This window comes from Bipolaris victoriae (genome assembly GCF_000527765.1).
Source record: "Bipolaris victoriae FI3 unplaced genomic scaffold scaffold_19, whole genome shotgun sequence".
In the NCBI taxonomy this organism is placed as follows: Eukaryota; Fungi; Ascomycota; class Dothideomycetes; order Pleosporales; family Pleosporaceae; genus Bipolaris; species Bipolaris victoriae.
The window spans coordinates 159,850-176,669 of NW_014575373.1; the positions used below are offsets into that span (position 1 = coordinate 159,850).

Sequence of the window (16,820 nt, forward strand, 5' to 3'; positions counted from 1 at the left end):
AGGACCGCTGAATACCATGGATCTAATGTACATTTTGGTCGTCTTCGTCTTCTGGAGAAAAACAGCAAAAGGAAGACTGTTCCCATGCATGCGTTTCTAAACCAACATGGAATATCTCAACCTTTCGTATTCGTACAGAAGAATGACATTCTATCGGTAGGATCGGCTATAGGGTTTGGGAAAGAGGAGACAAAGTAGCAGAAAGATGGGATAGGTTCCAGGCTCTCTCACAAAGCTACTACACTTGTCGACGAGATGCAGATTTTGCCTTCTTGCTACGCCTCATGGATATCATGCGGCCGCCCTGAGCAACTTGGCCGTTACCGTTGCTGCGTGACATTGAGCAGGCCGGGTGTTCATCCGAAGCGGACATGGAAGCCATGACGAATGAGTCGGTGTTGTGTCCATAATACAGCAACACGCCAGTGCGCATTTTCTTGACACCTAAAATGCCAATAGCTCCGGCAGAATTGCTGTGCTTGACACTTGGATGGCCTGGAATGTTATTAGCATAATCAGAGTAGCACCCTGGAAAGTCACGTACCCATGAATTCATTCTCGATCATGGCTTTCAAAGCTTCATCTTCGGTGACCTCAATGTACTCTCCGCCACGACCCTTCTTCACACTTTGGTAGAGTCGCTCGGCACAAACAGTAGCAGCCATAGTTGTCGCCATGTGCTCACCAGTCCCGCTAGTTACAGTCGCTACGCATATCTGGTCGGGGTCGTTTGGATCGGCAGGAATGACTGCAGTGCCTATCCCTACAAGGGCTGCAGGGCCGACACGCCCGCGGTATTTCATACCAATACCCCCAGAAGAAGCACCACAGGCTATATTGCCCCAACTGTCTATTGCAATAGCTCCAACAGTGTCGGTGATGTGGTCTTCCTCGGGTTGCTGTGGACCTGGTCCGGGTGGAACTGGCCGAGTTAGTTTGGTCTCTGCAGTCTTACTGCCTATACTCTCGAGCAGGTCAGGCTCCGCTGCTTGTTCATGAGGTGTTGATGAAGCGTAGACCTTCGCTGTCTGAGCGCTAGATCCAGAATCGGAATCATCGCTCGAGCCATCAGCCCAAGCTTTGCGTGAAAAGGCCCCATGCATTTCTTCCTGTGGACTGGTATCTATGACACTATTGTGGCCCAAGTCGGGGCCCGCGTGAGTATTTCTGCATTGGCTCAGGGTAGGCACTGTCTGCATGCTATTGATGAAAGCATTGCGAGAGGGATTGCCAATCAACGATGTTTGTTCAGACAACTCCGGGGTATTGATTTGATCGTCACTGTTCCAAGAACCCGAAGACCGCTTTGATAGAGGCAAAGAATCAGACTGGTTACTTTCGACTTGGCCATACATTGTATGGTCTGAAGATAGGGGTGAGTGTGATTGCGAGAGGAATGTGCAGGCTGCTAGCAAGTTTTGGGTGTGCTGTTCGCGCATCTGTTGCCGTTCAGCCTCATCTTCTGATTCGAGTTTCTCCCTGATCTTCCAGCATGACGGATGTGTGCCGCTCTTCTTTGATTTAAGTTCTGCAGATCTCAAATCCGAGAGCCATCGCATCCAGCGGTCTTTGGCAGCTGGTGAGATCAGTGCATCATGCGGCAGAATTGGCATACCCATTTCGATGGCGAAATCAGTAGCACCTTGGGAGACCAGGAGGTTTGGAGGGACTCGGCGCAGTGTAAGCGGATCCATGGTATGGTCGTGAACCATACGTGCTAGAGATATGGGGTTCTTGATTTCTGTCAAGAATCGTCAATATGGAACATGCCTTCATCTCTAATAACTTACGAGCCACAGCTCCAACGGCCCCGCTACGCCCATAATGATCCACAATGGAGGCATCGCATTCTACAACGCCGTCCATGGCAAGGTTACTTCCGTACCCAGCGTTGGTAATCTCTCTGTCTTCGAGCGTCTTGATGGCAATCTCAACAGCATCTAACGCAGAGCCCCCGTTCTTGAGAATGAGCATAGCGATTTGTGCGGCACTAGAGAAGATGAGCAAAAGTTTAGTAAGACTTCACATTGCCAGAAATACCTACTCGTTGCATGCCTCTAGATGTATCCTCTCGTTTTGGTGGCTGTGGTACCCAGCCCCGGCATGGACATAGATGCAGCATATGTCGTCGTGGGGCGGACTACGCGCCGCTTTGCGTGTTTGTGTATCGACATGGGGCACCCCATCTACAGGCGCAAATTGATGACTAGGGACCGACATGCCTTTGTGCGTCGAAAAGCACCGGCGTATATGTCGAAAGTGAGGGGCGAAAGTATCCAGCGTATGGCACAACTGTCGCCTATTGCTGTTTGGACGAAGCCGAGTATGTGAATGTACAAGCTGTGTTTGCGTTGAGCACGTGCCCAGTGCAAGTGGGTATAGAAGCCTTCAATTGTCGTAAATCGTAAGGAGGAGCGGTTTTCAGGCGGCCATGCAAGATGGTGACGGCCTCAGAATCAATGGTGAAATAGATAGGGTATGGAAATAGCACAGGTTGACTGAGAGAGAAAGGAGAGGAACAAGAAGGGAAAATAAATTAAGAAATCGAGGCGACGGTGGAGGGACTGCGCGGCACGGACGAGTGAAGAAATGAGAGTCGGAGAGAGATGCCCGGCGAGCGCTATAGGGCTATGATTAGTGAAGGAGGAGAGGTTAGTAGTAGGTAATGTCAGAGCTTTGTTAGCGAAAGACACCTTCCTCTGCGTCTGTTGAAGCCACGTGCGTAGCATATGAATCATCATGTGTGACGCGAAAAAAGACAGGCACGGCAGTCTAGGAAGAAGAAGGAGCGACAGTGTTTACAAACAGAGAGCTGGGACGTGGCTCACCCACAAGTAATAGCGGCCCCCGCCATTGTGTTCCAATTCCCGCTGCCAAGAGCGGAGCGGGGCGGTGCCTGATTCGACGACAGCCCACATGCACCCGACGCCGACCTCCGCCATCACCTCTCTGACGAAGCCACCTCCACACCTGCTTCTCGCTTTTCTCCTCCACCCGGGATTCCTTCAGCTGCTTTTGCATATTTGTTTTTGTAGCAAGCAGCAGCAGTAAATATGGCGTCCCAAACCCCCGCCGTTGTCATGGACAAGTAAGCTCCCAGCTGCCTGTTGGCATCCCCACTCCCAATTGAGTACTGACGTTGGCACACAGCGGTACGGGATACTCGAAGCTCGGTATGCTAGACATTGATTCCAGCCTCTTTAGCTCTTAGTAACGCCCAATCCTAGGTTTCGCCGGCAACGACTCCCCATCCTTCGTCTTTCCCACCGCGATAGCTACCAAGGGCCCAACTGGCGGTACCGGCGGATCTGGCTCTGGACGCCCAGCTGTCGCGAACAAACCCTCATTTCTGACCGGTGGTGCTGGTCCTGGTGGACATCTTTCTGGAAAACGAGGCACCGAAGACCTGGACTTCTTCATTGGTGATGAAGCTCTGGCCGCAGCAGGAGGCGCGGGCTATGGCATCAACTACCCAATTAGACACGGCCAGATAGACAACTGGGTATGACGAGTCATTATGAAGAATGAGGCCAAAAACTGATGCTCGGCAGGATCTCATGGAGCGTTTCTGGTCCAATTCGATATTCAAGTACCTGCGAGTAGAGCCGGAAGACCACCACTTCCTGCTCACTGAACCCGTATGCCGTCCTTTGACAACTCAGAAAACGCATATGCTGACTGCTGTCTAGCCATTGAACCCCCCAGAGAACCGCGAAGCCACCGCCGAGATCATGTTCGAGTCCTTCAACGTCGCCGGTCTCTACATTGCCGTGCAAGCTGTGCTTGCATTGGCCGCGTCATGGACAAGCTCCAAGGTGCAGGACAGATCCCTCACGGGTACCGTCATCGACTCCGGTGCTGGTGTTACACACGTTATCCCAGTTGCTGAAGGTTACGTCATTGGCTCCTCAATCAAGAGTGTCCCCATTGCCGGTCGAGACATTACCAACTTTGTCCAATCGCTCCTCCGAGAACGTGGCGAGCCTGACTCGTCCCTTCAGACCGCTGAACGCATCAAAGAGGAATTCTGTTACGTCTGCCCAGATATCGTGAAGGAGTTTGCACGCTTCGACCGCGAATCAGACGACCGCTTCAAGAAGTACACGGTCAACTACCCCAATGGCAGGACCGCCTCCGTAGACGTCGGTTACGAGCGCTTTCTTGCACCTGAAATCTTCTTCAACCCCGAGATCTACTCCTCCGATTTCTTGACCCCGCTACCCACCATTGTCGATACCGTCATTCAGTCCTCACCCATCGATGTACGTAGGGGACTGTACAAGAACATTGTTCTGTCTGGTGGTTCAACACTCTACAAAGACTTTGGTCGCCGCTTGCAGCGTGACATTAGACACATGGTTGATGCCAGGATCAAGGCCTCTGAAGCACGGAGTGGAGGTGCAAAGAGTGGTGGTTTGGATGTACAGGTCATTACTCACAAGAGACAAAGACACGGTCCTTGGTTCGGAGGTAGTTTGCTCGGACAGACGCCCGAGTTCAAGAGCTATTGCCATACCAAGGCGGAGTACGATGAAATCGGCCCCAGTATTGTCAGACGGTTCGCCCTGCTCGGTGGACCAGGAAGCTCGTAACTGGCCAAACACGAGAATACTAGGCAAGCGTATATGTGAGAAGAATTTACTGAGCGAGCATAAAAGAAGTGCAAAGCTGTCGAGAATCCCAGGATTGACATCACAACATAAAATCCATGTGACTGTGCAAACGTGATGTATATGCCAAAACGCGAGTGTAGTTTGACAGAAGGTTTAACCAAGCAAAGGCAGTGATGACTTTTTACGTTTGTATGCTGATGTATGCGCCGGCTAGAGAAATACTGTGTCTGTCCGTATGTCCCCCAAAACGCCAGAGATATGCAGATTAACTACTCCATCGTCACCTCACTACCCTGTGCCCCATTAGTTTCTCCAACTGATCCCATCGTCTTCCTAGTCAGCACAGCAACACCCTCTACATGCCCCGTCTGAGGGAAGAAGTCGAAGCCCCTCAGGCTCTCAATCTCATAGCATCCCTCTCCCTTTCCAAACCCACCATCTACGCCCTTCATGCCGCCAACCAAAACACCAACATCCCTGGCTTGCGTATGCACATTACAACTCACGTAAACGATTCTCGCGGGGCCATATTGCACCAACTGTCGCAGAAAAGATTCATCGCAGCCTTTTCGTGGGGGATCAATCATAACGACCGTTTCATCAGCAGGAGTCTCGATCGAAGCGAAGAGGCGTGCAGCATCTGCAGCGATGAAACGTGCGGAGCTTTCGGGTAGATCATTCAGACGCGCATTGGTTGTTGCGGACTCAATGCTCGACGAGGAAATATCGATGCCCAGTGATGTTTTGAACTGGCTCGATAACGTAATTGTAAAGAGACCCGAGCCAGAGTATGCATCGATGAGGTGGCTGATTTTGTGATTTGGGGAAGAAGGTAAGATGTGCTCGCGAATGTACTGGGTGAAGACGGGGAGGATGCTGTTATTGTTTTGAAAGAAAGAGCCTGCTGGGTTGACGAATTGGAAGTCGTCGACGTATTCGGTGGATTTTGCATTGGAGTCTGTTATGCATATCTTGCGGTGGATGCAGTCGCCTCGGTCTTCGATGACCGCATCTGGGTCTTCTTCCTTAGTGGCATCGTATTCGGATTTGGGTATCCGGGTGGTGCTTTCACGGAGGAGGATAGTGGCGCCTTTGTTGTACTTGTCAATGGTATCGGCGACGCGTTTGCGCTCGCGCTTGTTGCCTGCGCGCACGGCGTCGGTTCCGATCGGGCAATCTTCTATGTCGATGGTGGTTCTGGTCCCCTTTTTCATGAAGCCAATTGGCGGTACTTCTTTGAATGTACGTCTGATGCCATTTCGGCCGTCGCTTCGACGAGCATCCGGTGGACCGTCAAAGTGCGGAGTGAGCTTCGTCCTGTATCCGTATTGCAAAGGCGATCCAATAGTATCGCCGATAGTCGGAACAAGCTCGGGCGGTAGGTTGGAAAAGTTTTTGTAGGCTTTCTGAACGATGGACTTTTTGTGTTCCAATTGGAAATCGTAGGGCAGCATCTGAAATTGACAACCCGAGCAGCTGGAAAAGTAGGGGCACTTTACTAGAGACGAGTCGCGGTGATTTGAGGGCGTAACAACATTGACAAAATCGGCCATGGAGTATTTTTCCTTCTCGAAATGCCTGTGCGGACGTGCGGTGACAACATCTCCAGGCGCACTGAAAGGTACAACAAAGACTTGATCTGAATCTGAACCTTGCTGAAATCCAAGACCATCTCCGGTAGATGATATTTCCCTGATCTCGACAGTAATTTCTTTGAATTTTTCGGGTAGTTGCGTTGATGTCTCTTTCCCTTCTCTTTCTAGCTTGAATTTTTTTATGAGGGCAGTGACATCCTCCAACAAGACCTCCTCGTTGGTACCGTTTGTTTTTAGTATCTTGCTTTGCTCGGCATGACCATTTTTCATTCGTTTGTTCTTGAACCTGTAATTTCCTCGTGAACCTTCCTCGCTACGCAGAGGCGTCTCGGCGTGTCTTTTCGCGCCATTACTCTCTATGGGAGCAACATTATCTGCGGAAGAGGCCATACTGCGCTTGGCAATCTGGGAATACCGGCTACTGCTCAGCAGAGTCCGAAGTGGTCGACTGAGAATTCGGGAGTACATGCACCAAGTCTCACAGTCGAGAAAAGTTATGTTAGTCACTGAGTTGGGAAGAGGTGTGATTGGCTACAGCATTTACTGCCCATGCCGCTTAGTCACTGTGAACTTTCCGAACTTCACTTTCAAGCACCACCAAGCGCGCAGACTACCCGCTATTACAGCCTCTCCACGCTCAATTGGCCCTCGCGACGAGGCTCAAGGGCAACAATGAGCGTCTGCCGCCCCGCAAGATGTCTTTTTACTAAGGCCGCCTCAACGACCCTCCCTAAACCACCTCCGCAACGCACTTTCCATGCCTCCGCATCTCGGCAAGCCCGCAAGAAACGACCGCATTACCCGTCAATAAAGGCAGACGAACTCAAGCTCCTCACCCAGGCCGCCGAGGCCGAGTATCCGAAATACGACACCTCGGAAACAACGCTTCTCGAGAAAAAATATACACCCTCGCAAATCGCCGCCATCAAAGCCGCAGAAACTACGATCGATGCCCGAGATGTCCTTACGCAGGGTCAGCGAAGAACCGATTTTTGGCGGCTCAACTACGAAGACGATCTTGCGGAAGTTGATCCAGTCACCGACCGGCCTGAGAAGCTGACCGGAGACGACATCGAGGGGCCAAAGACATTCCGAATCGCCAACGAAGTGGAACGAGATGAGAATATTTCCCGTATTGCATCGGAGAACCTTGCAAAGATGTACCCAGACGGTATACCAGAGGACGACCCAGGCCTGCAAAATGCCATGGATGCGGCCATTACGCAGGCTGCCCTCGACCCGCGCGCAACATATACATCGAAAAACCCCGCCGCACTTCAGGCGCTCGGTGACGAACGTCACTCTGTAATTGCACCCGATCTACCGAGGGTAGAAAACCGCATGGCACGCCAAACCCGTCGACTCTCCACCGAAGAAGAGGAGGATCCACGGCAGAAGCGTCTTTTGCAATACTTGGGTTGGGACAAGCAAAAATTGCGCAGCATCAGAGTCAAGACACTTGTTGTTCACGGTGTTACGAACCAAACGCGCATGGGCAAGATCAGGAGTTTATACTACCTTACCATTGCGGGGAACCAAGACGGTCTACTAGGTGTGGGAGAAGGCAAGTCCGTCGAACCTGAAGAAGGCAGGAAACAAAGTATCATGAGTGCGATCAGGAACATGAGGCCTGTCCCACGGTACGAGAACAGGACAACATTTGGAGATTTAGAGAAGAAGGTTGGCGCGACAAAGGTGCAGCTTTTTTCAAGACCACCCGGTAAGTCATCGTCTTTTGCTTTCGTTTCTATATTTCTGAGCAGTTTGCTAATGACGCAATAACTAGGCTTCGGTCTCCGCGTCCAACATCTCATCTTCGAGCTCGCCCGCGCGGCCGGACTCCAAGACCTCTCTGCCAAAACCCCCCGCTCAAGAAACAAAATGAACGTCATCAAGGCTACCTGGGAAGCTCTCACCAGCCAGAAGCTGCCCGACGAGATTGCCAGAGCTCGCGGCAAGAAGCTAGTCGATGTACGCAAGGTGTACTATGGAGGTTCCATACACTAGACGGACACCATGTATGAATATTTTGATGTAAAGAAGGGGAGAAGTCATGGGGATACATGTACCATAACGCATATGCATTGGGTGGTCTGAATGCGCATATAAGCGTTTTTTGTAGAAGAAAACTCGTGTATATCATACCATTCTACCTTCTTCCAACCCCTCACTCCCATATCTCTATATCCTTGCAGTCCTCTTTCAATTCATCTCTACCTGGGGTATCATATTCTCCTTCAATCCTCCTCATCCTCCTCATCCCATCCTGTCCAACTTTTTCCTTTCCTTCCTCACATCTCATCAACCCCACCCTCCTCCCCAACCCCACCATCCCCTCCATCCGTCTCAATCTGCTGATTCAAAACAATACTATACACACTCGCCTTCAACAGCGTAAATACGAGCGACGTCTTGCGTTCGAGACCGCGCAGCCCGTCGAGGATTACGGCGCTGGGGTTGTTGGAGAGGGTGAGGAGGAGGGAGGACATCTGTTCGTTTGTTTTTTTGCAGCGTTAGCTTTCTGTTATGTGGATTGGAGGGAGGGGTAGGGAAGTGGGATGGGGAAACAGGGGGATAAAGGGAAGGCATACGGTATTCAAGTTCTCGAGTAATCGAGCGTATTCATCTAGGACTTCTTGTTCGAGTGGTGTGAGTGTTTCTTCGTCGTCGGCGTAGTTTGCGTCTTGGGGGTCGAGTGATGCCATTGTTTTTCTTTTGTTTAAGGTAAATAGGTGTGTGTTTGGTCGTTTTTTTTAAACTTTTGTTTCGTTTTTCTCGGGAGTGTCCGTGGAAGGGTCTGGTGTTTGTGATGGGCAAGGGGGGTTGCGCGTGTGTGCCCTGGTGGTGGGGTCGGCGTGGGTGCGATGGTTGGATTGCTTAGAGGAAGCTGTGCTTTGGGATAATCGTGTATGTGTGGAGGCTTCTTCTTTTTACCTTGAAGCTTCGTTTCTTCCTAGGAGAGTGTGTGGGTTTCGGTGCAAACTACCCTGGTTAAATCTAAATCCTCGTCGCGTTGGGTATCTGCGAATCGATTGTCGCGTCTTCCCCGCAAACTCCGAAGTGGTCCATGCACACATACCTTTCATCATACGTAGAACATAGTACTATTCGTCTTAAAAGGTCACAACACAATTTGCGTTCATATTAAGCAGAAAAAATACGTCTTGTGATTAATTCCTCTCTTCCTAACATCATAAACCCAGTCAATATCGTCCTGCAGCCCGTTGTCCAAGCTGCCTACTGTTGTACTTCATGTCCCTCGACATCCATACCCCTAAAACACAAAACAAACAACGCCGAAAAGATTTTGGAGGCGGAAAAATGCTGGCTGAAAAAGTTGAGAAGAAATATGCTCGAACGACAGAAAAGAAGTAAGAACCCTGAAACGCCAATGACATGAGAGACACTCATTTTTCTATCATACGTCGAAAGCAAAACGAGCAGAGTCGAGAAGAGTATCGGATACAAATGGCCTCCCTAAGAAGACTCCGTCTGGAGTGTGCAAATCACCACTTGTCCTATCGATGCGAGTTGTTTTGCGAGTAATCAGAGTGTCCCGATTCGCTGTAGTCGTGATGGTGGTCATGATGGTCATCTCCATCGTGATGAAGGGTGACACTGTTGAACTCCTCAAATGGATCGGCTACCTCGCCCATGGGGGTAGCAAGGCCAGAGTCAAGGGGCACACCCTTGGATTTCGCAGCACCGATGTCCACACTCTGGGATTCCTTGACATTTCGGAAATTAGGCGTTTCTATGCCTTGGCCCTGGTGGGGAATGATAGGAGGCTTCATGTGACGCAGTAGCGCCCATTGCGTGGTCTTGAAGAATGGCGCACTCTTGATATCCGAGGCACCGGCGCGTGAACCGAGGCGGCGAGTCTCATCCTTGATGAGCAGCTTGCGAATAATGGCTTTGCAAAGACTACACAATGTTAGTAGAGGAAGCAAACAAATGTCTGTAGATAAACTTACTTTGACACTTGCGGTGCGCCAGAACCCTCTGGGAAGGGCACCTCGTCTCGAAGAATGTTGGCAAAAGTGGCGTTACGGTTCTTGCCCTTGAAGGGTGTAGTTCCGTACAACATTTCGTAAATCAAAATTCCAAGGGTCCACCAGTCGACCGCACTCGTATGTCCACAGCCCTTGATAACTTCTGGTGCAATGTATTCCTCAGTACCAACGAATGAATTGGTTCGGAAATTGTTGATGCAAGATTTGGTGTCAATCGTTGGCAAATTATTCGACGAAGTACCGCTTCGGCCACTAAGAATCATGGTTGGGCGACCGCCAGTGTCCGATTGTTTCGACAAGTCAAAGTCTGACAACATGATATGGCCGGACTGATGGAGGAGGATATCTAGGGGAAATTAGCACCGTCTTTCTTGAAGGGAGGCAAAATTGATCCTACTTTCTGGCTTCAAGTCTCGGTAGATGAAGCCCATCAGGTGCAGGTATTCCAATGCGGCCGTAACCTCGGCAGCGTAGAATCGCGCAGCGTCCTCGTCAACGCACTTGTTTGGTCGTGTCTGCAGAGCGCGGAAGAACTCACCGCCACTGCAGTATTCCATGCAGAGGTAGAGGTGGTCTTCGGATTGGAAAGAGTGGTATAGAGTAACGATAAATGGGTGGTTGCTGGTCGCCAGAATTTCTTGCTCAGCCAACGCACGCTTGATCTTGTTTCGCTTGATCATCTCCTTCTTACTCAGCACTAAAGATTGTTAGCATAGATTCCAGAAACAGAAAATGTGTGCCGTACCCTTCATAGCGTAGAGCCTGCTAGATTTCTTCTCCCGCACCAAGTAGACCTTTCCAACATCACCCTTGCCAATCAGCTTGATCTTGTCGAAGCTGCCCGGGCCGACCTCAACGTTCCTAACCTTGATAGAATTCGAGCTGTAGGTCCTCCTGAAAGCTACAGAATTGCGAATCTGGCCTGGAGACGGTATAGGCTTGCTGGCGTCGCTGGGTAGGAGGTGGGTCGAGTCTTGCGAATGCGTTTCAACCATGCTCAGGGTGGATGAGTTCGGGTGGTGCAGGACGGGCTGCTTGCCGAGTTCAGCGGTCTGTGGCCTTTCATTAGACTTGCCAGATGAGAACAAGCCCTGAGCGTTGGGAGCAGAAGCTACCCTCCGTAGTTTCCTTGCCAATTCCTCCTTTCCAGCCGTCGTGGCATGATCATCCTCGGGACCGTTGCCACCGTTCACTTGTGTCTTGGGTATGTTTTGTGAATCCGTGGGAGATGGGGGCACGCTGCCGTCGTTGTGATGGCGCAGGGCAGGGGGTCCTTGGTGGGCGAAATACGGGTTGGCGTGGGCAGTGGGCGAGAGGCCATCGTCGAGCGGATTGCCTTCGCTGGCGACGGTCTGAGAGCGGTTGCGAGTGATGTGCGGGATGAATCGCGACTGGCGAAAGCCCGACTTCTCGTTCTTGGAGTTTGGGGCACCGCCCGTGGCATCGTCGGAGAGCTTCTGGGCGTCGTTGCTGCTGTTGATGCGGAAGAAGTTCTTGATGCGCTGCGAGACCTGACCGTCCTTTCCATTGACCGACTTGTTGATGGACAGGGCCTTGCCCGAAAAGGTGCGTTTCTCGGTCATGGTGGAGTGGCTTGATGGAGACGAGTTGAAAAGCTGCGTCATAGCCGTGGGAGAAGAGGAGGGATGGAAGACGCGCAGCGGGCGAGTGGTACGCCTAGCGGATGGCAGCTAGTGAGGCGGAGAGGGGGACTCAGGGAGTACTATTCGGTTGCGCGTTTAACGGTCAGTGGGCCATGGCACGGCGGGATAGGTCAAGGTGCCGGGATCGTGGTGCGTGTGGCTGGAGCGTCGAACGGGAGTTGGCAAAGAAGGACGCCGCTGGCAGTGGGGCGCAAGGGGCTGGCCAGGCAATCCAGCAGCGAAGACAATTGACTACTCTACCACGCGGGAGCAGCGGGCGAAGAAGAGGAGGAGGAGGAGTAGGAGGAGGGAGAGGTGGAGGTAGAGGCGGAAGCGGAGGAGGGCAGGGTACAGCAGGACAGGACAGGGCAGGGCAGGGCAGGGAAGGGAAGGGCAGGCAGGGCTACTTAGAGTATGGGCGGGTTGGGAAGCCAGAGCCGTGCCGGATAGACGCAGAGGCGAGGGCGGCGAATCAAGGGCGCGAGGGCTCAGGCCAGTGGGGACTGTCGACTACTAAGAAAGTACCGCGCGGCCACTGTGTATTTCCAAGCATTCCCCCCAATCGTCCGTTCATGCCTCCAGCACCGCCATTTATCAGCAATGCTATCCGTGCAATTCCCTCGCGCACGTCATCGCATCACGTCCACCCACTGCCACCACTGCCGCCGCCTGCCCGTCCTTGTCATCACCCTAAACAAGACGTCTGACGTTGCCTCCCACATCCATGAACGCATCCGACCACTCTTCCTCTACCGCGTCCAGCGCCAATCCGTTCCAGACCCTCCCCTTTGGGCCTAGTCCATCGTTCGGCCCCGGCCCTCCACCGTACAGTATTACATCGGCCGTGCATGGCATATTAGTCCCATCTCCTTCCCTTGCGCCTGACTTCACCTGAACACAGCCCCTTCATCCACCCTTGACCGTAATCAAGTCATTACATTACATTAGTATCCTGCTTGCCTGTGGCGGCTGACTATGCTGCCTACTTAATCATACAATGTCTGCCCTCCTATACAACCTAACTACTAAAGGTCGGAGCCACAAGAAGACATGCAATTACTCTCCTTCCCACTTCCTCCTTGCCATCTGCCATCCAGTCCTCCTTGTTGGATACCCCCGAGAAAAAGAAAAACTGCCAAGTAGAGCCGCAATGCAAACTGCACTACCTGGCTGTCGAATAAACATTATCCACCCTGTACTCATACGCCACTGACCAAGTATTGCCAGAGTCAGGCAACATGGCATCCAGCCTATCCAGTCACACTCGACAAAGAGCCCAAATTCGACGACCCTTCAAGTGCGCGAGTTCCTACGATACGCCTCAATCTCCTCCATCTCCGTCTTCTTGAGCTGCTGGAAGCGCTGGCGCCACTTCTCCGAACGCTTCGTCCTCTCCTCAGGCGACATGGTGCGAACGTCGTCTTTCTTGCCACGGCGGAACTTGTTCGTCACCTGCTCTAGCTTCGCCTTTGCCGGTGAATGCTCTCCGGCCTTCTTGGGTGATCCGGGAGTGTTGGTACGCGACGATGTCACAGTCTCGCGCTCCGTGTCAGTCGTCTTGGTGGGCGAAGACGCGGCCTTCTGCTTGCCTTTGCCGCTCGACGACTTGAAACAAGATGCATCGCTCTCCTCGTACTCCGTGGTGTTGGCTGTCTCGGCAGGCCGCTTCTCCCCCGCCATAGACGTGCCACAGTCGTTGATATGCGTATCGTTGATCATCTCCGCAAGGTCATCCATAGCTCCATCCAGTCCTGTTAACCCAACGTTAGTAGAAGCCTTGCCAGAAGGCGCGCCATACCTACCAAGCTCTTGAGAGCCCTGTTCCTTGGCCGTAGTGTAGTAGCGTTGCATGGTCAACGGTGTGCCCAAGTTGTGATTCTGCACCTGGATACCCAAGAACTGCTGTGGCGTTCCACCATTCGACTGTCCAATACCTCTGTCCCGAATCTCCTTGCTCGCATCGTTCTGAGTGTTTGAAGCCATAGCTTGCCCATGTCCAGATACCATCTTCAGTGGGAAAAGACTAGGAGGTGCGAGGTAACGCGCACCTGAGACGATACGCTGCTGTGAAGCCTTCATCACTTCATTGCCCATCCTGTACGGGACAAGTCCTCCCTGGACGTCACCTTGGGAGCCAAGTCCGAAATCGCGACGAGCATCGTCACTCAGGCTGGGCTTTGACAACCGAACATTCTCTTGGCTACTACCAAAGCTGTCGATGCCACGAGGAGAGTCGTGAGGTAAGGACCCAGCAACCAGTCCTCGGAGCGAAGGGGTGCTAGAGTTGGCACTGTGTTGGTACTCGGCTTGGCGCTTCTTGGTTTCGTCCGTGAGGAAATGCAGTAGACCTTGAATATAGCCTTGCAGCACATCCGGACTGTCCGGAATACCAACATGATCGTAGCCAGCCTGGTAGCCTTCTTGATATGTGCTTGGAACGTGCACGACGGACTTGTCAGAGAGCTTCCAGCTCTGACCAGTGCTGCTATCTTGGGCCGAGTTCACCCGCGAGACTGCATTACTGCTCAGAGCAGTCCTGGCTACGTTTGCTTCCATGCCTGGTATACGCTCGATGGGGGCCGACAACGACTGGTTCGCAGTGCTCTGTCGCAGGGAGGGCAGTGAAGGCTGCTTGCCGAATGCTTCTGGCCATGAGGTAAGCTTGGGTGCAGGCTCATGCTTGCCAGCGCGGCCTGGGTGCTCTTCGTTCCATGGGCTGGCAGGCCAATGTTCCTCTGGTGTCAATGGAGCAGTATGAGTCTCAGTCGACTGGTTGGTGTCCTTGCTCGGTGGCGCTACCCGTGTAGAAGAGTGCTCGTGTGTATTGATAGGGAAGAAATCCATGGTATCAACGCTGGATACACTGTGCTTTCGGGTCGGTGCCCCGCTATCGTGCTTGCTGGGCTCTGAAGCCTCTTGGATATGCCAAGGCGATGACTTCTCTGGCGAAGGCGTAGGCGGTACAGTTCCTTGCGTGTCACCGGATTTTGCAGCTGGCTCATAGGTGGGGCTCTTCGGGTTAAGAGATGAAGGCTTCTTACCCTCCTCCGGAGGCGGGGGCTTGATCTCAATGGCACGAGAACGGCGGTTGGCTGATCCAGGAGGAGAGTGCGGCGCATGTGGATTGGCCGTGCTTGGTACAAACGCTGCCGGCTCCACAGAGGGGAAGCTGGGGAAGGCACCATAGGGCTGCGGTTGCGACTGATACATCGTCATGGGTGCATACTGATTGCCAGTGGCGAAGGGATACATTGCAGGAGCAAACGGCTGTTGGTTCTGGACTCCAAATGAGGGGACAGGTGCTGTGGACGCGCCGACTGCATTGGAGAAGGAACCGGGCTGGGCTGCGATGGCACCCGACTCCAGTGCCGATATCTGCTTCCTGAGGGCATCGAGTTCAACAATAAGGCAGCGCTTCTTCTCGATCATACTCGCTCGCCATGCGTCACTCTGGTGGCTCGACTGTAGCACTTCAGTCTGCTCGACAGTTCGGAGCTCTTGCTTCTTGATGGTCTGTTGTGCCTTCAGCGTAGCAAGGTCCATGCCAGCAAACGGAGTGTGAGTACCAGAACGTGGCAGGCCAAAGGAAGCGCCTGGAATGGTACCATGTACAGCTGATGTAGATGGGTCAGGGCCTCGCTTGATTGCTGGATCCATAGCGGCAGAGCCATTAGGAGGCAGTGTAGAGCTGGTCGTGCTAACTGTCGGCAGTGCAAACATGCGATCTCCGATGAAGATGACAGGCTGACCACCAATAACCCCAATCCGGGCAGTGTTATTGCCGTTCGACGGGACTTGCATCGGCATGACGTTGCCCGGAGCGACTCGCAACGGTTGTTGCGGCCGGTACGCGGTGTCGCCGTATCGAGCCGTGCCAAGTGGTGGAAGGTCGCTGGGAACAATTCTGCCTCCTGCAGTCACTCGCAAACCAGGTGGACTGCCGTGCTCCTTAAGAAGTTTCTCGGCTTTTCCTCGCTTCAACGATGGTGTAGGCGATGGCTTCTTCTGAGACCCGAGCGGAGCGGGAGTCGTCGTAGGAGGAACCCGCAGGCTTCTGTTCGACAACCTGCTGTTGAGATTTGCTGCTGCAGATGCAGATGGACGCAGAACGTGTTCTAAAGAGAAGTGTGTCAGTGTTTATCTATATGTACAGCAAGTACAGAGATCAGGACAGCGTCCGACTGCGGAAGGAGGTATGCGGCGGCGAGGTGGTGATGGTACAGGTGTTCGTGAATTTCAAGGGATATTGAGCTTTTGTGGCAGACAGAATTTTTTTGTGTAGGCAGTGTGAACGGTGAAAGGTGAAAGGTGAAAGGTGAAAGGTGAAGAAGGGCATGGCCAGCACCGACCTCTGATAACATCCTCATCAGGAAACTTCTCGATCGACACGGCTGATTCCGAAACCGAATCACGCAACGCAAGCAATTCATCCACTTTGTATGCGAGAGACATTATGAGTAATCCGTTACCCTAGATGGGTATCGCCGACGAGGTGCCGCTGACCTGAGTGTGCCGTCGGTATCGTTTGACCAATGGAGACGATGAGCCGGACACGAAAAGGAGGTTGAGATGGTTTGATGCAAATATCCTTCCATTATTAGCAATTTGTTTCAAGGTTACATGCTTGAGTGTGCTCCTAGACAAGTGTGCCAGTGTAGTAGGAAGTGGGTTGACATACCTCAAAGCTGATCGATGTGGAGGCAACGCGAACAACGATTGAAGCAACGGCTAACCAAAAAGCCGGGACGCAGCAATGCGAAAGAAGACAGACTGAACAAGAAGATGGAACCAAAAAGAACGTTTGTGTGTGTTGTGGTGAAGAAGAGAGTAGGCGGTTGAGGAAGTTGTTATAGCTTGCATGCTATCGCAATTACCCATAGACGATTCCATTGAGGTATGCAAATCAGGAAAGAAACGAGAGGTGGATCGGTCGAGGAGGATTTTGCGAGGGGGGGC

General features: G+C 52.4%; 7 protein-coding genes across 7 annotated transcripts; 2 read left to right on the forward strand and 5 right to left on the reverse strand.

The window, feature by feature from the left end:
• Positions 1-238: 238 nt before the first annotated feature.
• COCVIDRAFT_35407 (hypothetical protein) lies at positions 239-2,220 on the reverse strand (the record flags this gene model as incomplete). Its single annotated transcript, XM_014703895.1, has 4 exons — positions 239-495; positions 545-1,741; positions 1,791-1,990; positions 2,045-2,220. The coding sequence occupies 4 exons, from the start codon at positions 2,218-2,220 to the stop codon at positions 239-241; spliced, it is 1,830 nt and encodes a 609-aa protein (XP_014559381.1).
• An 833-nt stretch (positions 2,221-3,053) lies between these two features.
• Positions 3,054-4,592, forward strand: COCVIDRAFT_13687 (hypothetical protein; the record flags this gene model as incomplete). The annotated part of the gene is made up of 5 exons (XM_014703812.1): positions 3,054-3,088; positions 3,151-3,173; positions 3,228-3,502; positions 3,552-3,638; positions 3,690-4,592. The coding sequence occupies 5 exons, from the start codon at positions 3,054-3,056 to the stop codon at positions 4,590-4,592; spliced, it is 1,323 nt and encodes a 440-aa protein (XP_014559298.1).
• Positions 4,593-4,882: 290 nt separating this feature from the next.
• COCVIDRAFT_92142 (hypothetical protein) lies at positions 4,883-6,598 on the reverse strand (the record flags this gene model as incomplete). The annotated part of the gene is made up of 1 exon (XM_014703896.1): positions 4,883-6,598. The coding sequence occupies one exon, from the start codon at positions 6,596-6,598 to the stop codon at positions 4,883-4,885; it is 1,716 nt and encodes a 571-aa protein (XP_014559382.1).
• Positions 6,599-6,880: 282 nt separating this feature from the next.
• COCVIDRAFT_92210 (hypothetical protein) lies at positions 6,881-8,215 on the forward strand (the record flags this gene model as incomplete). The annotated part of the gene is made up of 2 exons (XM_014703897.1): positions 6,881-7,928; positions 7,995-8,215. 2 exons carry the CDS (start codon positions 6,881-6,883, stop codon positions 8,213-8,215), a joined length of 1,269 nt encoding a protein of 422 aa, XP_014559383.1.
• Positions 8,216-8,499: 284 nt separating this feature from the next.
• Positions 8,500-8,913, reverse strand: COCVIDRAFT_13690 (hypothetical protein; the record flags this gene model as incomplete). The annotated part of the gene is made up of 2 exons (XM_014703813.1): positions 8,500-8,697; positions 8,800-8,913. 2 exons carry the CDS (start codon positions 8,911-8,913, stop codon positions 8,500-8,502), a joined length of 312 nt encoding a protein of 103 aa, XP_014559299.1.
• Positions 8,914-9,726: 813 nt separating this feature from the next.
• Positions 9,727-11,846, reverse strand: COCVIDRAFT_92071 (hypothetical protein; the record flags this gene model as incomplete). Its single annotated transcript, XM_014703898.1, has 4 exons — positions 9,727-10,132; positions 10,183-10,567; positions 10,619-10,918; positions 10,967-11,846. 4 exons carry the CDS (start codon positions 11,844-11,846, stop codon positions 9,727-9,729), a joined length of 1,971 nt encoding a protein of 656 aa, XP_014559384.1.
• Positions 11,847-13,157: 1,311 nt separating this feature from the next.
• COCVIDRAFT_24318 (hypothetical protein) lies at positions 13,158-16,316 on the reverse strand (the record flags this gene model as incomplete). Its single annotated transcript, XM_014703832.1, has 3 exons — positions 13,158-13,615; positions 13,667-15,979; positions 16,214-16,316. The coding sequence occupies 3 exons, from the start codon at positions 16,314-16,316 to the stop codon at positions 13,158-13,160; spliced, it is 2,874 nt and encodes a 957-aa protein (XP_014559318.1).
• Between the last annotated feature and the right edge of the window lie 504 nt (positions 16,317-16,820).